Source organism: Pleurodeles waltl, chromosome 5 (genome assembly GCF_031143425.1).
Source record: "Pleurodeles waltl isolate 20211129_DDA chromosome 5, aPleWal1.hap1.20221129, whole genome shotgun sequence".
Lineage (NCBI taxonomy): Eukaryota > Metazoa > Chordata > Amphibia > Caudata > Salamandridae > Pleurodeles > Pleurodeles waltl.
The window spans coordinates 1,845,921,801-1,845,948,267 of NC_090444.1; the positions used below are offsets into that span (position 1 = coordinate 1,845,921,801).

General features: G+C 47.0%; 1 protein-coding gene across 1 annotated transcript in view; it reads right to left on the reverse strand.

Annotated features, from left to right (window-relative positions):
* Positions 1-579: 579 nt before the first annotated feature.
* The window catches only part of KCNK5 (potassium two pore domain channel subfamily K member 5), a 124,431-nt gene continuing 98,543 nt past the window's right edge, over positions 580-26,467 (reverse strand). The window contains exons 2-5 of the mRNA XM_069236330.1: positions 20,616-20,727; positions 7,244-7,410; positions 6,322-6,490; positions 580-5,341 (exon numbers count right to left, since the gene is read on the reverse strand). Of these exons, the coding sequence (XP_069092431.1) occupies positions 4,527-5,341; positions 6,322-6,490; positions 7,244-7,410; positions 20,616-20,727 (1,263 nt within the window). The 3' untranslated portion in view covers positions 580-4,526. The remainder of the gene's footprint in view (positions 5,342-6,321; positions 6,491-7,243; positions 7,411-20,615; positions 20,728-26,467) is intronic.

The window sequence follows — 26,467 nt, forward strand, 5'->3', positions numbered from 1 at the left end:
CAAAAGTCGAGGCAATATAAGAATGAATGTAGTATGTTGTACAATGCTGGGGTGTAAAAAAAGTTCAGAGATTGCAGCAATACTTCTGAACGAGCAGCATCTAATGTCAGACACTCCTCAAAAAATCTTGTGGCAAAGGGGTTTCTGAAAAGCAGCCAAGAGCTTATGGTCCAGGGACTTCAATAGCTCCTGCACCTGGAGAAAGTAGCAGCTGGGTGCAGAAGAAAACGATTAACAGAGACCACCACAAAAAGAACCACATAGCGGTGTCCACTTGAAATCTAACATGCAGGAGTGTGACCAGGAGAGCCCACGACCTCCAGGTGGCCCCCATTCACCGAAGGCCTACGAATCAGTAAGATGCTGAACTCAGGGGCCCCTCATCACATTCTGCATGAAGCTCCTTCTCTGTGTGTTACACCTCTGCCACTATTGTGAGTAATACTGCAGCAGCACATAATCACATGAAAGTCCTTCTCTCTTACAAGAGAGAGGACAGCAGGTGAATCAGTCCTACTCTGATTGGCGGCATATTTGAAGCAAGCGTCAAATAGGGCAAAAACTAACAGAGATGGAAGCGCCAGGCAAACAAAAAAACCAACGGAATTGGAAGCGCCAGAGAGGGCAAACACCAGAAGAGATGGAAGGGCCAGGCAAGACAAAAAACAAAACAGAGATGCAAACTCTAGGTAGATAAAAAGCAGCAGCGGTGTAAGCGCCAGATATGAAAAAGATCAGAGATGGAAGTGCCAGGCAAGACAAAAACCAACAGAGATTGAATCACCAGGCAATACAAAAACAAGAGATGCAAGCACCAGGAAAGACAAAAACCAACAGAGATGGAAGCTCCATGTAGATAAAAAGCAGCAGAGATGCAAGCGCCAGACATGACAAAAATCAGAAATGGGTGTGCCAGGCAAGACAAAAATCAGCAGAGATGCAAGCACCAGGCAAGACAAAAACCAACAGAGATGCGAGCACCAGGCATGACAAAAACCAACAGAGATACAGGCGCCAGGCAAGACAAAAACCAACACAGATGCAGGCGCCAGGCAATACAAAAAACAAACAGAGATGCAAGCTCCGGGCAGACAAAAATCAGCAAAGATGCAAGCGCCAGATATGACAAAAATCAACAGAAATGGAAGTGCCAGACATGCCAAAAACCAACAGAGATACAAGCCGAAAGCAAAAAAACAACCAACCGAGATGCAAGCGCCAGACCTAAATTTCAATGCGGACAAACGACCCTCAAAGCCCCGGGGCCGAGCGAGATGCACATTTTCCAACCACTTCTTGTATGATCGGCTGAAAAATGACCTCTCTCCATGTCTTTTTTTAAAAAGTTGGAACAGCTGCCGGGAGAAACCCACATTCAAACACGACCAGGCGGCCAGAACATTCCATTTCTATGCGATAAGAGAAAGATTTATTATTGCATGAAGAAACCAGCTGCATCAGCTTACCACAGCTTGTTTTTACAAGTCAATCCTCTCCTAGAATCGAAACAGACCCGGCGGCATATTCTGCTCATCAGGTGCAAAATATTCAGAGCTTTTCTTTCATCATAGGCAGGGCTGCTCAGTAATCTTCCCCTGCCATTGCCTGAAACAGAGGCGACTAGACTTCCGGGATACGTGTTGCCTTCCCAGTATCAGCACATGTTCTGTGGCTTTTGTCAAACATCCGTAAACGTGTCTAATCCCAACTGAAATATCCATGAGCCACAATAATGCGAAACTTGGCTTAAAAAGAATTCCTCTACTGTATGCGCCCAGATGGCTGATGCATACAAATGCATAGGAACCTTAACTGATTCACAAGGGGAGGGACCTTAACTGATTCACGGTGGGGGGGGGGGCTTCACGGTGGGGGGGGGGGACCGCCCCCCATCCACGTTTCTTCTACTCTCCTACGCACTTATCCATCCAGCTTCCTTTCTGGAAAAACAGCCCCATGACCCAGTGCCCAAGGGTGCCATGTGAGACATGAATACGGCATACAGGCTCAGAAGGAGCCGACATTCTGGAGTGACTTCATTGAGAAACTGATTGCTAAACACTTTTCCTTGTGCATCTTAACCAAAAATCAGCTTCTATCCCTGGCCACCTGGCAAGCAGAACCAATTTTGCCTACACAAAAAGGATGGCCCTACTAATGTCCAGTGAGGCAGTCCAACAGGTGTGCATGCTCTTTCTTCCCAGAGGACCGCCACAGCTGGCCGGATCAGTTCTCCCTCTTGTACATACATTCGGATGCTCTCAGGTTGGTCCCAAGGGCTTCCTGACAGGATTGCAGTGCACAGGAACTCTTGTGACTGACCATTAGTGAGAACAATTCCAATAGGTTAACCTGCTAAATGAGTTCACGCGGCCAGCACCGCTACTCAAAGACCCCGACACAGAGAAGCAAGCCACAAGCAGCATTAAATATCTCAAACAACCACACTAACGAATGAGCAGGGACCCCATCTTCAGAGACAACATCAAGACACCTCAGGCAGAAAAAATTCAATGTTAAGAATTTGCAATGTGAATCGCTATACAAGATGTTCATTTACAAATGTGGAAAGAACAAAGCAGCAAAAGGCCCTAAAATAAAGGTAAAGTAAAAAAAAAAAACATTTAACAGCAACTTTAAAAGTGAGAGGACAACATATGGTCGTTAATGGTGGATAATGCATCCATGAATACCTTGTTGCTTCAAATAATTTATCACAGTGAATAGGTCGTTAGGACACAGGGATTGTTCCTGTTGGGTAAAGACCTCAGGGAGGCCCCTCTTACAAAGACAGCCTTTTATGAGGGGGGGGGGGGGCTAGTGAGGCAAGGATTCTCCCATCTGCACCTCCCACAACAAAGGGCCTGATTTAGAGTTTGGCAGACGTATTACTCTGTCACAAACATGACAGATATCTAATCCACTGTATTACGATTCCCGTGGGCTATAATGTGATCATGATATGGTGGACAGGATACCAGTTTGTGACGGAGTAACACCCCCTCCACTAAACTCTAAATAATGCCCAAAGTCTGGGATCCCGGTGAAGCCCCCTGCAGCTCCTGGATGAGAAGCAGGAAGGCGAGGATGGCAAAGGAGGAACTGTGGTGCCAGGGAAGGCCTGCCCATACTGTCGCACAAGCCCCCCCCTGCAAGAAGAGACCTGGGGAGCACAATGTGAGGCGGAGTAGCGAATGTTCATGTACTTCTGTGTAGGAAGCTGTCTGCCTTGGTGGCAACAGTGACAAAGCAATGCGTACAATGACTGCAGCGAGCTGCACAAAGCTAAGCCTGCCTGCAGCTCCAAACCAGAGGAACATTGTTGCTTTCATGACAGGTTTTAAAGTATTTCGATGGCATGTCCTGGGAAGCAATGCTCGGAGATTACACATCAGGTACTAACCTTCCTATTGTCAAAACGAGAGCCAAGAGTTTCAAAGTGTGCAAACATTCAAAGGAGTGAGGGAAGTCCTTACAAAAGTATTTATACATTAAAAAATAAAATACTAAACACTATGGCAACCTGCGCCCTATGATCAGAGGCATCTAAAAGATGCATTTGAGCTGGGATCCTGCGGGAGGGATAACAAATAAAAACTATAACCGTACGAACACCTAACAACTGCATTTTGATCCATACCATGCACAAAAGCCCCCTAAAAATGCCAGAGTTGTGGCATGTTCTGAATTATAAAAAAAGAATCACCCTCCTATTCAGTTCAGAAGACGTGTCAGTACCGGTCAAAGCAAAGTGTCCTTCGTCTGCGGTGGACAGGAGTTCACTGCATCGGAAAGTGCAGCAGTGGGTAGAGAAGTTCCACCAAGATGGACATCGCATTCCACAATAGAGAGCCCTGAAGAAGGTCTTGTCGAATGGGTAACCTCCACTCATTTATCAGCCACATGAGGTAGAGACAGTCTTCCTTGTCGTTTTCAAGTACAGCACTTCACTTCCCTCCAAGGTTTCTTTCAGCGTTCTTGCTCATGTGTTTTGATCGTGCTCGGCATCAACTACTGTCTCTGTAAAGGTTTGTTGCATAGCTGCACTAACCAGGTCTCCATGGACACTGGAAGAACAGTTACTGGGACATTAAGACCAATATGGGCAAGGTAAGGATTCTCAATAGCATTCATAGGAGATACAAACCAATCAATCTACTAAAAAAAAGTTCTTCAGCTCCAAATTCGCTTCCTTAAAATTGCACGTAGTTCCGATCCTGAATGAGTCGTCCTCCAAAGAGGGACTCAAACGACTTCAAGTTCCAGTGTAGGAGTGCTTGTCTTCCCAAATAACACATCACTTGTAGAACCGGTTCAATGTTATCAATTGGCTCAGTTTGAAGACCAAAGATTTCAAGCATAAGATTGCCCATGCTCTTACATTCTTAAAATAGACAAAAACTTAATTAAAAAAAAAAAAAACAGAAAAGAAAAATTCCTGGTCATGCCTGGCAGAACCATAGAACTGTCTTCTTTTTGGTCAGTAACTCATTTTATGGATTAAAATACTAGTCTTCAGAACCATGTCACGTGGTGACAGTTATGTTGTCAACTTTGTAATCGTTCGTAAGCTGCTCATAGGAGACTGAGGTTTCCTCGCTGCTCGACACAGAAGATTCGTCGGTGCAAGACTCTTTGTCTTCATTCTGAGGAGTCTCCACTTCTACTGCATTCTCCTCATTGGAGGACTTTGATTTGTCATCACCCAAAAGGTCATCCTCGCCCATCTCGTTCACAAAAGTTATATTGGCGTTCTCGAAGATCAATGGGCGGTTTTCCCTGGCATCCCACAATTCCCCTTCCTCTTCGCTGATTCTGTCCAACTGGTTCACGAACATGGTGGTATCCTTGTTACTGAGGGAGCGCACCCCATTACCTTTTCTGTCCCCATTGGAAAACACGGTCTCGTCAAAAGTGGTCCCATTGCTCTTCGAGTACTTCACTTGGAAGTCTGTGCGTTTCTTTTGAGAATTTGATCTGGGAGGGGTTTGTCCATTCGCGCTTTTACCCTCACCGGTGATTTGCTCACTATTGCCCTTGGCTGACTTTTTGCCGATCTGCTTCATGTGATCGTTGTAGGTTTCCTGCGACTTGGATAGAAAGCTGAAGATCTTGAGGTCCTTCGAGGTGGTCACAGGGAGAGGCTTTGCCTCCTTCGGGTCAGGGTCGTTTTCGAAGGACTCCTTCCGCCTCTTCCGCCGCTTCTTGATGGCTTTGTGGACTTCTACGAACATGCTGACCTTCCAGTTTATGAAGAGGGAGAGCCAGGCCAGGCCCATGTAGATCCACATCTCCACAAAGTATCTGTACAAGACACTATAGCGGATGCTGGTGTTCACACCTAAGGAGAGAACAGAAGACACCCTTAGCCAAAAAAAAACAGGTTTCAAGAAAACAATGTTGCTACTGAGAAGCTTTCATGCACAACCAGATTACTTCAGTATCGTTTACTCGAGCTGTCAAGTTTTCCAGGTAGCTGGTTAAGCCCATGTTTGTGCTTCACATCAGGAGCAATTATTCAGGTCAACAAAAGATCTTCGCCAAGAATGTAAGTGGTAAAGGGAGATGTCAAAGCATTGTACTCTTTAGTGTGGGCGGAACATGGATTCATGACATGTTAACGATCTACATGAGACTTAGATAGAGGCGTACAGGGTATTACTTGTTTTGTGGGGGGGGCTTGCCATAAGTCGCAAATAAGTTTTCATGAAATGTAATCACAAATGACGTACACATAGGTTGCAGAAACAGACCAATATTGTACATATACAAACATTTCTTCTCATTTATTTCAAAATGTGCTCTCAGTGGGGTAGTCTGGGCATGCTACAAACCTGAAAAATAAACTACTACTACGAGAGTAAGAAAACAAAATTACATCAATATTTAGGACTACTGCATACATACCGTGGGGCTTATGTAGAGGAATAAGAAGGTATATGACGCAGGCGTGAACAAAGCGCAGGCCACACATATGCAGGGATGGGCACTGATTGCAGAAAAGAAAATCGGGGAGCAGAACATCTGCCTCGAACAAATGAGGCGGGAGGATAGTCAGGTTGGAACCCCGGAATGGCAAACTCAGTCTTCCATCCTTGCGAGGTAGGCAAATGGAGTACCATTAAGTATTAGTACCACGGAGTAATAGCAACTTTCGGGACTTTCAGCAATTCTGAATAGCCCCAGTGCAGTATGAAGACCTATAGAACCCGATGTGTTATTTTAGAGGGCACCCCCTCCTGGGGGCAACAACGCGCAGTGGAGGGGGCCGGGGGCCCCAGCAACGACACACCAGAAACGTGACCCACGCCTTCAACTTACCAGCAACATAGTCCCCGAAGCCGATGGTGCTGATGGTGATGAAGGAGAAGTAGAAGCCTTCGATGTAGTCCCAGCCCTCGGTGGCCATGAAGACGAAGGGAGGGAGGACCAGGTGCACCATCACGCCCCAGACGATGAAGATGGCCGTGCAGATGAACTGGGCCTTCCTCTGCATCAGGAGAAGGAGACAGAAGGTCAGACTTTGGGGGTTTCCGCCTCCTGCATGATTACACAGCTCCCCGGCCCCCTCCTGGAATTCACAAGTAAAACACTGCCACGGACAACAATACTGAGAGAGATGGACAAGAGACCACAGGCTGCACGGCGTGGTCAGCAGTGGAAAACCACTGGAGGCTCAGCAGAGACGGGAGCCTCCCGGTCTAGACAGGAGGGGATCTGGGCCCGATGCTGGGGGGCATCCCCGTGAGGACAGCTGTGCCTTTGTGTCTGCGCCCCTCAAAGCTCACAAAGCGCTCCCTCTAGTTACTTGCTCCAGCTTTCAGACTCAGTAAGGCGCAGTTGAATATTTCCCCACAGGTGGCTGCAAAACAAAGTCACCTGCTGCCGGCCACGACTCGAGCCCGAGGCGTCTATGGACTCCGCCGCTGCCTTGTGAAAGCCACGGGCCTGGTGGGGGATTGGCAGCGATGAAATCCGGGCGGGTGAGCTAAAGCCACATCAGGTGCATGTCTGCCAGAATCATTACTTGGAAGCTATGTGTTTTTTAAAGGAACATAAAACTGAATTTAAAATGTCGAGGTGAAAAAAGGCCGAAGTAAACAAGTAGTAAAGAAGCCAAACCTACACTAGCCATTGACCTAACACCTGCTAATCTCACGATAACCCCAACAGCACACACTGCACCACACTAAAATATACTTCTTGAAACACCTGCAAGCTAGCAGGATGATGTAAAACTTACCAGACCTATGCCCCTCTTCCTCATAAACTGGCCTAGTCTTCTGGCCCGCCCCGCGAAGAACTTCCCGAGAGCACTAATCCAGGTGAGACAGAGCGGCACCCCGAAGAGACCGAAGAAGACACAGAAGAGGCGTCCGGCCGAGGTCTTGGGGGCAACATTGCCGTAGCCTGAAAATAAGAAGAAGATATTGATCAGAAAGCAGACAATGTTAACCATCACAACGACAGACCACACACTGAAGTAAGGGCCACTCCACCCATTGCCCTATTTTGTGGTGGGTGGGGCACTCCTGGTTTGTCTGCGTCCCTCGACTCTACAAGGAACGGATGGTCCACAAGCGCTTTGTGGGGGATGCCTAGCTTGGGAAGTCACCTTCTCTCACAGGTAACCAAAAGCAACCAACACCACTCCACCCACTGCTTAATCTTGTGGTGGGTGTGTCACCTTCCATTTGTCTGTCTCTTGACTCTCCGTGGAATGGCCTGGCTTGGGAAGCCACCCACTAATACAGGTAACCAAAAACAGCAGAGGTGGAGTGGTCTCTGTTGCATCTTCTGGTGGGAGGGTCACTCTTCATTTGTCCGAGTCTCTCCACTCTCCGTGGAATGTGATGGACCACCAGCACTGTGTGTGTGTGTGTGTGTTAGATGCCCGGCTTGGGAAGCCACTCTAACAAACGTAACCAAAACAACAAAGACCACTCCACCCACTGCTGTATCTTGTGGTGGGTGTGCCACTCTTATTTTAGCTGTGTCTATCGACTCTCCGTGGAATTTGATGGTCCACCAGCACTGTGTATGTGTCATGCCTGGCTTGGGAAGCCACTCTCTAACACAGGTAACCAAAAGCAACCAAGCTTACTCCACCTCTGCTGTATCATCTGGTGGGTGTGCCACTTTTCTTTTGTCTATCAACGTGAGTGTGAGTCAGAGATAGATAGATAGATAGATAGATAGATAGATAGATAGATAGATAGATAGATAGATAGATAGATAGTGGGTGGCTTCCCAAGCCAGGTCTAACACAGGTAACCAAAAGCAACAAAGACCACTCCACCCACTGCTGTATCTTGTGGTGGGTGTGCCACTCTTTTGTCTGTCTATCGACTCTCAGTGGAATGTGATGGTCTACAAGCACTTTGTGTGAGTAATGGCTGGCTCGGGAAGCCACACTATCACACAGGTAACTAAAAGCAAGACAGGACTTTGTAAGTCAGGATAAGTGTGACATAAAGGTTGAGCTGTGTTAGAGATTAATCTTTGACCACCCAGGTGATCTAGTTAGTAACCAGTTTACCGCTACGTCTCCACAACCTCCCCAGCAATACGTTATACTAACAGAAACCCTTCCTAGTGGCTGCGTAGGCTTTGTGTGGGGACACTTGGGAAACATGTTTGAAAGCTTTAGGGTTGCTAGAATGTGCAAAAAGCTCTGGGGAAGCCAAAGACGCATACTTGACGACACCCACATTTTTGTCGACTGGAACAGGGGAGTGGACCAATCAAAGGTCAAGTATTCTGGATCGGGAGCAGTGAAGTAGCCCACAGCAGTGCAACGCAAGCTTCCACACCATACCCAACTCTTGAGTTGTGCATTATTCATGGAAACATAAGAATTTGTAGGGCTTCTTGCAAAGATTTGCGTGTGCACTTTAATAGTGCATAAAAGAGGACTGTCCCTACGGTCACAGACTCCTAATCACAGGATCCATATTATGCCAGGCACACTCAGACTGTCAACACAGAACATAAACCTCAGGAGAACATATGGGGGAATGTCTAGTAGATTTTGCATTAATATTGCTGGGGGTCACTGAGAACTAACAAATAGTCAATGATTTCAGCAAAGCTTAGGCGGACATGCACGCCACTTAGATTTCCAACTTTGCTACCAAGCCTTTTAATCTTTGATTTGAGCTTGTTCTATATCCCGCCTCCTCGATGATCAGTCTTGTAAAATCGGATTTGTTGCATTGTCAGCATCTGCTACATTTCTATTAAGATGGGCTGCTTGTGAATAACTAGGGGGCGGACTGAAAATATCCCTCTCTCCTCCTCAAGTGTGGAATCAATTGATTGACTGCTACACCCTCAAACACAGCATCCGGAGGCTCAGTGACACTGCCATTTGTTATTAAAGATTTGTTCCAATCATACCACCGTTTTAGGTCTCGCTTACAAAACATCAGCTGTTGGCTCTCAAAACATCTATTGAGGATAATATTAAGAAGAACAGAGGGTTTTGTGCTTCTTGTCACTATTTGCTTGTTTCTTAATCAATGGCCTTCCTTCCTCTTCTTGCGTTTGTCTCTTCCCTGGAGCTCAGCTTCATTTCCATCCCTTGACGTGTATCCTTTCACTGCTCAGACTCTAGGAACTACTTTTAGCACCACACGGAGCGCAAGCGTTTTATTGCTACCCCCCCTTCCATCCAGGAACTCTCTGCTCTGCGTTGCTCTCCCATCCCCCAGCGTGTTTGCTTCCCCCCTAAGGATGCCCCGCCTCCTTTGCTTTCCCATCCCTCCATGTGTGCTGCTACTTGGCAGCGTTAACTAACTTTCCCATACCAATCTCCTTGCATACTTGACTTTCATTTTTTTCACATTTTAAGACAACCTGGCAGCTGCAATATATTGCTGGGTAAATCCTTTCCGAGAACGTGCATGAGCACATTTTATTTTTTTAATTTATTGCTCGGAGAGTGTATATTAAAGGAAAAAAAGACCACTGAGTCACGATGCGTCTGTGGTGATAGATGTGCACATATAACCATGCTGCTGGGGCCGCCGCAGAACAAGATCCATGCGAGTACGTGTGAGGATGCAAACAAATTTACAGCATACACCATGGTGCATGCTATAACATATCCTTCAACAGTATTGCCAAAGTGCAGTGTTAAAACCAATAAATCAGCAAAGGCGAAACCTATAGACTTTGCCACTGAGCGACTACGGTGCATTGTTGATATTTTTTAACAAAGGATAACTTATTTTATTTTGCTTGCTTTCTTAGATTATCTTTTACACAACTCCGGAATGTATTTGTATTTTGTCTCTCCTTTGCATTGAGCCAATAAATGTTTGTAAATGAGTCCCATGTGAGCAGGACTTTCCCCTGTTTAGTCCCGTTTGTCTGCATGCACAATTTACATATCTGGGTGTGGAAAGCGGGGCTGAAATTTAACAAGTTATTTACCTTTGGTAATGCTCTTTCTAGTGGCTATCTATTCTACTGCAGATTCCTAACCTTTGGAATATCCCTAGGTGCCAGCCTGGAAGATTTAAGCATAGCCCCTCGAGCCAGCAGGTGGTGCCGTGCAGCTCTGAGTAGGCAACCTTTGCCTTGGAAGTGACAGCTGGAGCCGCATATCAGCGCCACCCAAGAACGCTGCCGTCACTTTCTTTCTGGACACCGCATGCGCCCTTGGACGCAGATCGCAAAAAAAAAAAAAACAAGCATTTGCAATGCACTAGGGTCTCGCATTTGTCCGAGTTACAGCTATTACCAGTTGTAAACTCCCAACCAGATTTTTCTTGCCACGTTGAAATAAAAAAAACAGCGTGATCGCGCTGCTACCGTTCACTCGTAATGAAACCTATCGGCAAAAGTGCAATTATGTACGTAACCGGCAAAAGTGCAATTAACTGTGTAACCGGGTCGATGTCATGCAAAGCGCTCGACTTCTGCCAAGCGAGATCGTGCTGCGAAAATAGAGAAAAAGTAGTCCACAAACCTAATGGGAGACAGCGAGCCTCGCACGTTTTCGGTACTTGGTCGCTGCGCTCGAGGAAAAGGCATGACGCATGACGCATGACGTATGCGTGCCTTCCACTAATGAAAGCAAGCAGATTCTAACAGGCTATTAGCTTTGTCAATTCCTAACCAGACTTTTCTTGCCACATAAACTGAAAAGTAAAACAGATTCAGCTAAGCGAGCCAACAGCCTCCATAAGCACAAAGCAAACACACAAAAGGAAATGCAAGTTTCCTTGCAGTGAAACATATCGGCCGAAGTGCAATTATCTATGTAACCAGCAAAAGTGCAAATATACATGTAACAGGGTCGATGTGATGCAAAGCGCTCTACTACTGCCCACCATGAAGCCCAGAGACGACAGGTGATCAAGCACTATTCCCACATGAACACAGGGCAGGGGGAGAGATGTCCCCTGGACCAAACAGACAACCAGAGAAGGGAAGACGGGAATCCCCTGCAGAAGAAGAACCCCAGGAGGCCACAACTTTGTCAGACCGAACAAAAGAACACCAGCTCCGACGCCAACAGAAACACAGGGACCAGTGGTGGCTGCCACTGAAGAGGGGTATGGGGGTGGGGGAAGACAGGGAGCGAAGGGACAGAGGGGTGTGGGTCACAAAACAATAAATGAAAAAAAAAAAAAAAAAACACAACACACTTACCTTTGAGGAGAGACGCATTCGTCTCCCCTCCACCCTCTTCCTAGCGGCGCAGGCACCCAGGCGCTTTACAGTAAACTAGCAAACAGTATGTTACTTAAGTTTATATATATATATATATATATTTTAAAAAACAGTAACACTGTGGAAATAGCACTAGTAATGGGAATGCAGCGCCTCCAGATTCGATTGGGCCAGATATCATCGGGGACCTTGCTAAGACTAGATTCCTCTGCCCAAGGGTCACCAAGTTCCTGCCTTCATCAGCCGGTATGGCCTTCCTCCTCCAGTGGTTTCTACACAGGGCAGGTCAATACATTGACAGATGCACACAGCGCATGCCACGCATTGTTGTTTGAACGGCCTGGTCTAGCTCAGTAGCTCTGTTGTTAGAGGCCGGTCCATTAATGTAACAGGGATACGGGACGTGTTTTGTCACTTTAGTTACATTGTAATTAGTTTATGCTGGCTCCATTTGTCAAAAATAAAGAAATAAATAAGCTTACTTGGCTGAGCTTTGTGACAAGACCTTAGTTTGTATGACATCCCCAAACTAAGTCATTTCTCCTTTTGCAGGAACCCCAGAAGAGGTGATAGAGTAACATGAACAGAGTGCGTGCCTCAGGTTAACGTCAATATAATAATAGGGAGCGCTACGAGGCCTTACTATGGAGCTATGCAATTATCTGTAACAAAATGTAACTCGTACGCATTTCCGTGTGTGCTTTTACCGTACAAAGTTGTACGTTTCTCTTTCACTTGAACAATTAGCTTCAAATGTAAAAGTTTCTATCAAATGCTAGCAGGACTGTGGCAACAACTCACCTGCGGTCTTATCTTGTTCGTCTGCAGGGCGGAGACGACACACTGATGCTGGGGAGAAGGATGTAAGAAAATCGCCACCTCTAGGAAACACTTTTATAGCAACCACAAATAAAACGAGTTACAACTATTAGCAGTTGTAAACTCCCAACCGGACTTTTCTTGCCACATCGAATGGAAAAAAACAGCGCGATCGCGCTGCTACAGTTCACTTGTAACAAAACCTATCGGCCAAAGTGAAATTCTCTACCTAACTGGCAAAAGTGCAATTAACTATGTAACAGGGTCGATGTTATGCAGCGCGCTCGACTTCTGCCAAGCGAGATCGCGCTGCGAGCAAAAATAATAAGCATTTGCAATGCAACGGGTCTCGCGTTTGCTCATGTTAGAGCTGATAGCGTTGTAAACTCCTAACCCAACTTTTCACCTATTGGAAAAAGTGCATTTATGTACGTAACCCGAAAAAGTGCAAGTAATTGTGTAAAGCGCTCGACTTCTGCCAAGCGAGATCGCGCTAGTAAATTTGAGAAAAAGTAGTCCACGAGCCGGACAGAAAACAGCGAGCCTCGCATGTTTTCTGTACTTGGTCGCTGCGCTGGAGGAGGGCTAGCCACCGGAAAAGGCATGACGTATGCGTGCCTTCGACTAATGAAAGCAAGCAGACGTGGACAGGGCTACGAGCCCTTTTCTAATACCTAAAGCGTCTTGCTGCGATACGTATGCGACGCAGGCTCAACGCTAAAAAGTAGTCCACAAACCTGAAGGGAAACAGCGAGCCTTGCATGTTTTCAGTGCTTGGTCGCTGCGCTCGAGGAGGGCTAACCACCGGAAAAGGCATGACAAATGCGTGCCTTCCACTAATGAAAGCAAGCCAATTCTAATAGGCAAGCCCACGAACCAATGAAATAAACTGACGTGACGTGGACAGGGCTCTGAGCCCTTTTCTCATTCCTAAAGCGTCTCGCTAGCGATACGCATGCGCAAGCGCATGCGACCAGGCTCGACCCTAAAAATGACTTGTGCCAGTGTGCAGATCTTTAATTTGGAAACTGTTTAGGTGGTAAAGTGTCCATTGCATTGAACAGGGAGGCAGGATTGAAGCGAGGAATCTGTGGTTCGATAGAGCATCCACCAGAAAAATGTTACTGAAGGTAAGTAACTTGATCTTCTGATGCATACTTGTAACTGCAGATCGCTCACATTTAAAATCCTTAGGAATACATACCAAAGCAGTAGCTCTCCCAATGGTGGATCTGTGGAATGACTCATAACAAAAAGTCCTGCATGAATGAACAGTCAAAATTCCATTCCTGTCAGACATAGCTGTAAAGGCAATAGTGCTTCACGAACCTGTACACTGATGGTCATGTTGTCGCCTAACAAATATCCAGGACAGCTGTGCGAGCACAGTGATCGCAGCTTTGGCCATTGTGAAATGGCGAACGTGCAGGGCTATCCACCAGAACAAAGTGCTTTTCTGCAAGGCCTTGCATTTCTTTGCCCTGGAGAAACCCACAGAGAGCTTATAGTCTACCTGATGGTCTTTGCTACCATCAATGTTAAAGTAGATTGTTCATTTGGGTTCCAAGTGATTGAGTCTCTTCTCCCCTTTCGAGGGGTGAGCAAAGAACTTCAGAAGAGTAATGGACTGTCCAACGTGAGAAGGAGTCACAACTTTTAGTGGAAAGGCCACTTTAGACCTTAGAAACAATTTATCCAGAAATACGATGGTGTAGGGTGGCTGTAACAAGCTGATAAACCTTCTAGCTCATTTATATGAGGAACAGAGGTGATTCTGATAAGAAATTCTTCATGGTCAAGAGACAGAGGACAGCTGTGCAGTGGCTGCAAACCTGAACACATAAGGAAGAAAATGTGTTACTTACCTGTAACTGTGGTTCTCCAGTATTGGTGTCTTTCATAGATTCACATGCTTGAATCATCCCCATAGTCGAGGTGGGAGCCTCATGGTAATTTGAAGTACATATAGCAGTAAGTGTTACACACTAGGCCCTAATGGCCCAAATAGGCACCTTTATAGCCTATCCATGTTCTTTTATAAAAAAAGACCCAAACTTGAGCTACAGCCAATCAGGCATCAACACCCTCTAGAATACTCCCAACAGAGGCTCTCTCCCTCAGAGTTTATAGTACAAGTGTGGAGCAGAAAGTTCATCCATAAGGGGAGCCTCTGAGGGGAGGCGGGTGGTTTGCATGTGAATCTATGAAACATACCAATACTGGAGAACCACAGTTATAGGTAAGCAACTAATTTTCTTCTCCAGTATTGGATCTTTCATAGATTCACATGCTTGAATTAGAGTAGTGAGCAGTAATATTGGCTAACTAGGTACTAGCTGTATTCTCATAATAATAATAATAATAATAATAAGAGTAACTCTACTCCTAGTCATTATTCAATAGCAATATACCAATGTTCACAGGAAGATAACAATCAGGCACAATAACCATAACCATAAACATCACGATAAGTATCAAGCTAGCTACAATACTAATAACCACAATAACCATTAAAAGTAGCAAAGTTAACCTTGACCAGATTAAGGAAACGTAGTTCACATACCGTGTTTGTGGAGGTGGGATGACCGGAGAGGCTCACCTTAACAAAATAAATGCTTCAGCACTAATTGCCCCACTGCTGTGTCCATGTTATACATCTCTTCGAGACAGTAGTGTCCTGTGAAAGTATGTTGGCTGGACCACGTGGCTGCTCTACAAATATGCTGCAGGGGCACTCCCGCGAAGAGTGCTGCCGACATGGCTACCACCCTTGTAGAATGAGCTCTCACCTTGCTGTGGAGCGATTTACCAGTCTGAGTATGACCGAATTGGATCGCCAGGCCAATCCACCTGGCAATAGTCTGTTTGGATACTGGAAAGCCCTTCCTCGCATCTCCAAAGCCACAAATAAATGGTCTGATTTGCGTATGTTCCATGTTTTCTGAAGGTAAAACGTCAAACATCTCTCAATACCCAACGAATGCAACGCCTTTTCCGCTACCGTCTGCGGGTTAGGAAAAAAGGTTTTCAAGATGACCGGCTCATTCAAATGGAAACTTGAGGGCACTTTCAGAATATACTTGGGATTCATCCTAAGAATTACCCCAGTAGTGGTGAATTGAAGAAAAGGCTCTTTGGTGGCGAAGGCCTGTATGCCACTTACTCTCTTAGCCGAAGTAAGAGCCAGCAACAACGCAGTTCTCCATTAGATGAATTTCAGTTCTGACTTGTGGATCGGCTCAAAAGGGGGTTTCATGAGTTGCCCAAGACCACATTTAGAGACCATAACGGCAGAGGCTTTTGCACCGGTGGAAAGGTTTGAAACAGACCTCTAAGGAATTGCTTTACAATCCTGGTAGAATATAACGAGACAGTGTCTTTAGATCGGCGATACCTCGAAATTGCTGCCATGTGCACTCGGATAGAGGAATATGAGAGACCAGACTTTGCCAAGTGTAACAAATATGGCAGTACCTGTTCCAGAACAGAGTTGGCTTCCATCTGAGTAGCACATGTGGTTGTTCGGAGAACATGAGGAATTCCATGAACCACACCTGCCTGGGCCACCTGGGTGCTATTAATAGAAGGCGACAACCATCTGTTTTCATCTTGCTGATGACTCTCGGTATCAGTGGGATCGGAGGAAAGGCGTAGGCATATACTCCTGACCATGTCATCGAAAACGCATTCCCCCACGACCCTTTTTGGGGAAGCCAGCTTGCATAAGGGCATTTCTAGTTCTCGAATGTGGCAAACAGATCGAGATTTGGTCTGCCCCATAATCGGAAGAGTTGGTCGAGAACCTCCTGGTCTAGTTCCCACTCGTGGTACAGGATATTCGTCCTGCTCAGGAAGTCTGCTAGGATGTTGGTCTGTCCTAGCACGTGCTCCACCCTCAGAGAAATGTTGTTCGCTGTGGCCCATTTCCAGATGTTCTGAGCCTGTTGCGAGAGTTGTAGAGACCTTGTGCCACCCTGCTTGTTTAGATAAAACATGCTCGTAGTAATGTCCATCCTGATCAAAACATTTGAGTTTTGAAGCCTTGGTAATAAGGCTTTTAGAGCCAAATCTTTTGCTTGGAGCTCCAGCTAGTTTATGTGGAGTTGTTTGTCTTTTCGAGTCCAGGACACACTGATCTGTAGATCTTGAAGGTGGGCACCCCACCCTTCGAGGGAGGCATCCGTTGTCACTATGTAACAGGGCATCTGATGAAGAAACGTAAGACCGCTGGACAAGTTGGTCGGTGTTGCCCACCAAGACATGGCAGTCCGCATTGCCGACGTGATGAGAATTTTGTCCTCGAATGGGCCCTGCACCTGAAGCCGCTGAGCGTCCAACTGCTCCTGTATGGGTCGCATATGCAGGCTGCAATCTGGGATCAGCAGAATGCATGACCAGATCATTCCCAGTAATGACTTGCAGGTGCGAACTGAAACTCACTTTTTTGTCGAGAGCTTGCGGGCCAGGGTGTTCAGCTTCTGTTTTCTTTCCTGAGACGGGTACGCCTTGCTGCGGACAGTGTCCAGTACCGCTCCCAAGAAACCCAATTTCTGTGTGGGACGAACGCATGACTTTTGGTAGTTGATGATAAGTCTGAGATCTTTGAACAACTGGAGGCAGGTGGTTGTGTGGCGTACCACCTGAGCCCTTGAGGATGCTTTGATGAGCCAGTCGTCGAGATACGGAAACACCTGCATGCCCAACTGACGTAGGTGCACCGCCACTGGAGCCAGCATCTTCATAAAAATTCTGGGGGCTGATTTTAAACCGAAGGGAAGGACCCGAAACTGTAGATGCATACCAGCCACCTTGAACCTGAGGAATTTGCGATGGTTTAGGTGTATTGGGACATGAAAATACGCATCCTGGAGGTCATGTGATCTCCGGTATTTAAGAGGCGCAAGAAGTGAGAAGTGATGGGACCCCCAATTTTCGAGGCTCAGGTAGCATAGGAAGCTGGTATGGTCGGTTGGTCATTGTTTTATGCCGGTATCTCTTCCACAGGCAGTTGACCTTCCCTTTGCGGGGTGCCTATAAGCAGCGGTAGATGGCAGTCGATAATGCTGCTGTTGCGGTCTGTATTGTTGCTGGGGTCCTGCCGAAGAGGACTGGTACTGGGGTGTATACTGTTGGAATCCACCTCGAAAGGAGTAACTTCCTCTACCCCTCGCCCCACGAAAAGGCTGTGTCCTGTACTGTAACGTACCCAGGGATTTAGCTGTGTCCGTATCAGTCTTGATGGTCTGCAGCATGTCATCCACATGCTTTCCAAAGAGGCTTTCCTCATAAAAACGCCATGTCCAGACTTCTGCTCTGAACCTCCGGATGGAAGGAAGTAGACTTCAGCCATCCCTGTCTACGCAAGACCGCTGCTCCTGCGAGTTGTCAGAAACCGGTCAATGAAATGTCGATTGCGCAGTCAATTATCTCAGCCGCAATGCGCTCACCCTCCTGCAGCACCTTCCTTGCATCCAACTTGGCATCCTCAAGCAAGAGGTCTAAATAAGCAGACATGTCCGCGCACATCTGGCAATAATACCTTCCCAAAATGGGCAAGGAGTTAGCCGCCTTCACCGTGATCGCCGCCAGCGAGGAAAATCTCTTCCTAATATTGTCCAATCTTCTTCCTTCCCTGTCTGGGGGCGATGCAATCGGTGCCGAAGGGTTCTTAGAGCGACGTTGCGCCGCTTGAGATATTACCGACTCCGGTTTCGGTTGCGACACCAATCAGGCCGGGGTATTATCATGGGCTTTATATTTCTTTTCTAGCCTCGACATTTGGGAAGGCACTGTTGCCAGATTTTTCATTGCCTTCAACCCCTCCTGCCATAGGAAACCCACTATTGGGATAGGCCTTACAGCTCTCTTTGAAGGCTCTTTGAAGTCATATAAGAAACCATCTGTTTCCTGAGAGATAATGGGCCTGTCAAATCTCTTGGTCGCTCTCGCCATCAAATTATGAAAGCCCCCTATGTCTTCAGGGGGTGAATCAACCGGCCCTGCTGGTGGTGGTGACGATGTGGGAATAAGGTAGTCATCTCATTCACTAGGAGCTGTCTCCATTATCTCACCTTCTTCCCTCTCGTCATCTGAAGAGAGACAATCATCCTGTGGTTGGTAAACAATGGAACGCTTCTGTGTGGCGTTCCCGGGTGACTGGTCATAGGAGTTTGCAGAGGCGTCTGCTGGTTGTAAGGCCTGGATGGAGTTACAGGCGTCGGCGGTGGAAACCTTCGATAGTAATCCTTCAACATACCCAACACAACAAAAGCCTACCCTCACGGTCCTTGAGGGTTTTCTGACTGAAGGTGTGACAGATCTGCAGTCTCTCACCTTGAGATCTGGATGCAGGCAGTAGATGCATTTCTTGTGGGGATCATCAACATGCAGTCTCTTCTTCCCACAACTGCCACAATCTCTGAAAAGACCTTTCTTAATCTGTTGAGACACATTGTCCACTGAAAAGCTGGGTTATCTGAGAGAAAAAATCCTGTCAGAAAGTAAACTGAGCAGAGCTCAGGGAGACTCCCTTCACATGACGTGCGATAGAAAATCTGAGAAAGAGAGCCTCTGTTGGGAGTATTCTAGAGGGTGTTGACGCCTGATTGGCTGTGGCTCAAGTTGGGACTTTTTTAAATTTTTTTATAAAAAGAACATGGATAGGCAATAAAAGTGCCTATTTGGGCCATTAGGGCCTAGTGTGTAACACTTACTGCTATAAGTATTTGAAATTACTGTGAGGCTCCCACCTCGACGACGGGGATGATTCAAGCATGTGAATCTATGAAAGATCCAATACTGGAGAAGGCAGATTCTGCCCTCTTACTCAAAGACTTGGGCAGTGAAGACGACCTGTTGGTGGACCAGCCCCAAGAGCGGGCATGGGTCCATGTCCTGGACTTCGAGATACTTCCTGCAATGCTTGGTAAGGTAGAGCTTGGGTTCATGTTCTCAGATCAATTTTGTGTGCATCACAGGCCCGGCCTCAAACATCATAAAGACACTTTGTAGGGATTTGTTAAAAACATTGGTTTACGACAGTCCCTACAAGGCTTGAACCCTGCAGTTTTAGGAGGGGGCATGTTCTTTGCAAACTGTTAATCAGAATAGAAAAAGCTCAACAACTGAGGAGAAAAGTAGGCGCTAGCTCCGGAGCCATGTATGAAGGAGTGGAAAGAAAGGAAATTACTCCACATGCTTAGGTGGAACATACATGTAGCTCCAGTGGTCACTTCCAGGGCAGAGCAGAGTTGGCACAAAGATGCACAATACCACAGACTGGCACGCAGGGGATATGCTGAAAATATATCTTCCTGATTCAGTTTGCATACTTGGGATATTCTATACGGAGGGCCACTGGAATTATGCTATTGTGTAGATTATACGATTCTCGCATAACTAGCCACATAATTGGTCATCTGCTGCATATCTGCAGATTTTTTTTAAAATTGTTTCAAGCTCAAGCGGTTCAAAAGTTACTTAAATGCGATGACACATTGCTGCGAAGCTGGACTAGTTACATTTATGTTGCATACGGTTATGTTTAGATGTTACACTGGTATTAATGGGGAGAAATCAATGCCCACAGAGTGTAATGACGTAATACTATTACAAAATGTGTCGCGTTATGCCGCATAATTTGACTTTTCTTGCTGCATAATTTTGTCAAACCTTCCGCATAATTTGGGCCTTTACTGCCACATAATTCCAGTGGTCCTGTGTATAGGTGAGGACTCGGTGGGTAGGGGAGAGTACACATCAGAAAAAATATGACTGCCCAAGACAGACAACTTTCTAGAGCTGCAAGTCTGGTCACATCACCTTCGAACAAAACTTCCAGCAAACAAAAAACAAAACAAAAAAAAAAAAAAAAAAAAAATAGTGGTAGATCATTAGAAGCAACAAGCAGGTTTACCCTATTTTTGACCTTTTTTCAACTCTTTTTTTACGTTTATTTCAAGCAGAGAAACTCCACAGCTGTAACTTAGAGGCAAGTCAGAAAGTAACTCTAGGTGACAGAGCTTAGGCTGCAGGGAGGTGACGCCCCCACCTTAGCTGAGCGTGTCATGAAGTGCTGAGTACGCGCAATGCGTGAGTAAGGGCAGGGGACCCACCGATGGTTGTGATGACTGTCGCAGCGAAGATGACGGCGTTGGACCAGTCCCATATTGCGATGCTGTAGTTTCCGGAGAGCGACACCCCTTGACCTTGGGCAGCTGAAACAACCTGAGGGCGATAACAAGCAAAGAAAGGCGTCAGTTAATAAAAAGGGATGGGAGAAAAAAAAAACGTTACAACTCAACAACTTGCAACAGGCGTATCACTGCTGAAGCAGAAAACGGACTCCACCCAACAGTGGTGCGAGGTGACATTAATAGAAATAAAGCGCTACATAAATCCCAGCAGCGTAGCACATGACCAGTGGTTATTAGAACATCCTCATAGGTCGGCTCCCAGTCGCCGATCGCACGACCAGCTTTACCTGTATGTGTTAAGTGAACATTGGATAGTTCCCCAAGAAACACAGGAAGAGTGAAGCTAACGCGCGTGCATGAAGCGTTCATCCTTCCGACGTCGAACAAACGAGTACAGAATGAGTTGTTTGAAACCCGTGCTGCATGTTGGGTGCTTTAGGTCAGGTGTGGTACATGAAATAGCAGATTTTCAGGCTGGGCACCTGAATCTGTCCCCAAGGCCACCACGTGCCCTGGAAGGGAAGCTGCACAAAACTGCGGGCACTGCCCTGCCCGGGGCAGGTAGAGAGTCACGTGCCCCACACTCCCTCCCCATCTCTCCGTAGCCTCCCTTACCCAAGAGGAGCCGGCCTGGGCTCCCCTGGCCTCTCCTGAAATTCAGGGTGTGGCAGGCCCGCGAGGGCCTTGGCACAGGCTGCAGAAGGCGCAGTGAAGGGTGGCATGCCTGGTTCCTTTACTCAGGCCTGCTGCAGCTGGCAGGGTTCCCCGAGGCCTCCAGCGCCTCCACAGACAGGAGTGCTGGGTGGGCCCTGGCTCTCAGTGCTGGATGGGCCCTGGCAGTGGGTTTTAGATCGGCCTTTCTCTCACTGTTGGATGGGCATAGCTGTCAGTGTTGGATGGATCTTGTTCTCAGCATTGGATGGGCTTAGCTCTCACTGTTGGATGGGCCTAGCAGTGGGTTTTAGATCGGCCTTGCTTCCTTTGTTGGATGGGCCTAGCTCTCAGGGCTGGATGGGCATAGCAGTGGGCTTTAGATCGATCTAGCTTCAACTGTTGGATGGGACTCGCTCAGTGCTGGATGGGCCCTGGCTTTCAGTGTTTGAAGGCGTCCGGTCTCACTGTTGGATGGGCCTGGGTCTCAGTTTTAGATGAGCCTTGGTCTTGGTGTTGGATGGACCTAGCTCTCAGCGTTGGCTGGGCTTAGTCACTGGTGGATGGGGGAGTCTCGGTGTTGGAAGGGCCTGGGTCTCTGTGTTGGAAGGGCCTGGGTCTCGGTGTTGGATGGGCTTAGCTCTCGGCGTTGGATGGGCTTAGCTCTCGGCGTTGGATGGGCCTAGCAGTGGGTTTTAGATCCGTCTAGCTTCAGTTGTTGGAAAAGCAGAGCCATCGATGTAGGATGGGCTTAGCTCTCACTGTAGGATGAGCCTAGCAGTCTTTGTAGCTACTGAGGAGTAAACCCAGGCGGAAGGTGACACACTAGGATATGCAACATCCACCACTTAGAAGAAATGATTTCCAGTCAATATGGCCAGGTTCACCGGGTAGCAAGGCCCACACACAGGATCCAGACACTGGGCACACTCAGGTTTACAATCAACTTTCATTCCCAAGGACAAGATGGAGGGCAGAGTTTAATCTACAAAAGAGATCAAGCATTTTGCCATCCGAAGGGGCAGGTTGATGCTGAATAAACGGCACCTTAAGGTGCTTGAACTACCGATCTGCAGACCACATTGTCCGAGGTCCCCTCTGCGAATCGAGGTGGCAGGACAGAAGCCAAGGGCCCAGGCAACCTGCTTTCTAGTTGCCTCACCCACGGGGTCCTATTTACAAAACCCATCGGTGCCTCGAAGTTCAAACAACAAGGCCAAATGGCTACACTGAGGAGTGCACATTTACTTGCAAATTTATGAGCCCCTTGCGCTGCCAGAGCATCACTTTTGGTGACGCACCGGTGGTGCGTACTATAAAATCATATCCATGAGGCCACGCAGAGCCACTTTGCGTGGCTTTCAATCACCTCACAGGTATGGAGTAAGCCAAACAGCGCATGTCGATTCCTTGCCTTACTCTGCATCAGGGGCGTTCTAATGGGTTTTCCCACTCTACACCCCTGGAGTTTGATACTGCCCAGATTTACAAAACCATGTAGACCTGGGGATGCACCAAAACCTGACGCTTTCCGAGGAGAGGCGTAACGAGGAGAAATAACTTTATTTCTCCCTCTTTCCATGTGTGCTGCAAGGGTGCCTGTGTTGGCACTAGGCTGCAGAAACGGCGCCAGTGCAGAGGGAAAGGACAGGAATGCACGTACTGCATGCATACGGTGCATTCCTGCCCTCTCACTTAGGCGTAGAGCGGTGCATTAAGGCGACTTGCTGTGTTGCCTTACGCCAAATCCCCATGAGCGAGGGCCCTAATGTTCAAATTCATAGACTTCAGAACCGTTAGCTGCCAGGCTCAGCTGGGTCTGGTGGCCCCGTGGTCAGAGGTTCAAGTCCAAGCAGGACCAGTCAGGCTTTCACCCTCCAATGGGCGATAAAAGGCGTTAAGGACCAATAAAGATCCGCTATTCCATTCCAACATGGCCCTTTGGGTAGACACGCGCTTTACAAATACATCATCTACTGTTGGACTAGATAATGTGTGTGAAGATGAAATCCCTTTTAGTAAAATGCATTGGAAAAAATGGATGGAGTGGGTATTCTGAAGGATGTCTAGAAATTTTGGGAACAAACTCATGTGGGGGGTCATGCTCCTTGCCTTAGGACTTCTGCTTGATTAATGCATTTTTTTATTCCGCTCAAACGCCGGCTGGCATCCATTCGCCACAGGGCCCCCCTACATTTTAGTGGCACAAGCGCCTCTTTGTTTGATCCTACTCACCCTCTGGAGCTCAGAGGGGGGAGTGCACCTGCTCCTTTCACTTCCTGCTTCCCCCACCCCCTTCCAAGACTCATGTTCAATGTAACAGCTGCTCTGTCTGTGAGGGAGGGAGGTCAGGCCACGCCCCGCTGCTGTCTGTCCCCAGGGCCACGGCTCCCACGGGGACTGTGACAAGGGCTTGTCCAAGGAGGAAAGACTCTGGAGTAGGGAAGACAATTAACTGAGAGCTTTAGGTAAAGAATGAGCGCCTTCTACCATTTTTCTTAATTAATGCTCTCAGATAAAAACAGAAAAACCTCTGCTTTCCTGTCAGTATTTATATCTAAATATGGAAAAGAACGAAAAATAGGACTTCATTGGACAGTACTCACTACCATCAGCCATAGGTGGTTCGTCAGTAGCTGGGCAGATTGACAGATTAAAAAAAAGAAAAAAAGATTTGCAAATGAAGTTTAAATAACTAGCTGCACAGATGCTTGAGCTGTTCTATAATGTACACGTTTTCAGGTGATTGCATTGTACTGGCAATGCCTGGGAGTCGCTGGACATTCAAAGGGAAGTATATTTTATTGGTTAAAAAAATGTGCAGCTATGTCCAGTGCAGCTTCATGTTTACACGAAACACAAAATAAATTCAGATAAATAATATAATCAGCAAAAAATAAATATGAATAAATTCAGACAGGGATGTCAAAAACACCATAAAACCAGAAGCCCTAATTATAATAATGCAAGCCACTAAAGAGTTACCTTCATAACATGACAAGGAGGATTTTATTCGTAATATTACTTGTTCAGAGAATCACTCTTTTCGCAAATCACGTAAAGAGTTATGCTAATAGGTAACTACAGTGCCAGCACGTCATTTCTTGCAAAAACGCATTTTACCTACTTTTAGCATGTCACTTCCAATGTGCAGTAACATGAAAAAGATTTATGCTTTCAAATAATGAGCTCCAGCAATTTAAAATCAATAAAATAAAATGATAAACGCCGGTATTGATAGTTAATTTTTGGGGAAGAATATTTCCGAAGAAAGAGCTTTGAAACTAGTTATGCTTTCCAGGGTTTAAAGGGAAGATGCAGCTCTGCTCACACAGCTGGCTCTGGATGAAGACATCGCTGTCTCAAAAGTCTGCTGTAACTACTTACTGGAGCAGAGCAGAGTCCTGCTTACTTTAGGTTAAATTATGTGGAACAAGTGCGCTGCCACATTACACAAGCCAACCCTTCTCCATCTCAGTGCATCGGAGCATTGTTTCTATTGCATTACAAAGGCGAGACCTCTTGGCTTTGCCAATGCGTTTCTCAGTGCTACCACAGAGGTCCAGTGAAGTAAGTACACTGGCTCTTCTTGTTCTTTCCTTACAAGTTTATTTCCAGTTATAATGTACAGACAGAGATACATGTGCTCGCCATCCCCAAACCGGCACAACTCCAACCTTTCATATGAAAACATTCCAATCCCCAGTCACAGCCTGCCCCAACATTCCACTGCCCCTGATGTCATAGCATTCTTCTTTTACATACAAACCAATACATCACTACATCCAGTCGATCGTGATAGGACAACAATGTTCTCCATGTGCCGCTCTATCACATACCGGAGGTTGGGAATGTGCTCCGTACTGTAACAAGAGCCGAGTGCACGGAGTGATCGACACCTCGGATTCTGCAGATGCAAAGGGCCGTGTCCGCTGCCCGTGTTACCGGGGGCCATATGACGAGCCCCGGCACCCTGCGACCCTGTGCGGGGACCTTCGCGGCCTAGTCGGGGGTGCTGTCGAGGCTGACCTGATAACAGAGGCCAGGAACGCAAAGTCAGTCACAGTAAAGAAATGAAGAAAAACGAGGGAAGGAGAGAGAGGGCTGAAGGAAGAGTGAAAGTAAGGAGATCAAATAACGACGAACCCGTGACAAGAAGGAAGAGTCCGGTGGATGAGAGGCTGGATGAACGGGTGGAGGGGTGAACGGACGTCTAGATGGAAGACAGAGCCTGGATCTCTGGAGTGATGGAGGGAAGTAAATTAGAGAATAGATTAAAAGAATGGGCGGATGAATGCAAGTGGAGGGATGGATAGAAGACTGATGATGAAAGTGTGGCTGGAATGGTGACAGCACAGATGGGTGAAGCACGAGCAGATGGGCAGTTGGACACACGGATGCATGTGCGTCCTAAAGGATGGACAGACGGCTGGACCAGAGGCGGGAGGACAGGACCTCATCTAGAGGGGCCAGGGCACACTCCGGTCTCTCACCCAGTGGCGCTCGAGGTATTGACCACACTGTGTGGGGGAGGCATTTTTACACTTTGACTACTCTCTTGCATGGGGACGAGGCAGACCCAGGATACCCCAAAGCTGCAAGAGAAACCTGCGGCCCTCCTCACTTGTACTGGCCGATGGATCTTGTAAAGGTAGGCTGTCGTGTAGGGTCGGTAGACTGTCAGCGGGAATTTGTTATTCAAGAAAAAAAGGGTCTTCCTAACTTCACTGAGTTCATGCATTCTTTCTTCTCCCAGGAGTACTTCCGCACACAATGAGGCCCCCTTCTGTGCCACGCACTGCCACCACGATATGCTCTATTGCTACCAAAAATATTCTACTTTTTAGCCCTTGGTTTTTAAATTGATGAGAGCTTGGCAGCTTCCAACAATCAATTTTAGAAAAAACAATGACAAAGCAAACATTGACAAAGCCAAGAAGCCATCAGTCAAAGCCAGACCTATTGGCTTCACCAACAGTTGCTTTATTTGCTTTTATGTTTCATTTTCTTCCTCCCCTTTCACAGGGTTAAATCCCTAAACCACATTTTAAGTCTCGCCTACCAGACAGGGCAAGCGGTCTGGTTGTGGGAGACCTGTTGTAAACGTACACTTTGCTTAC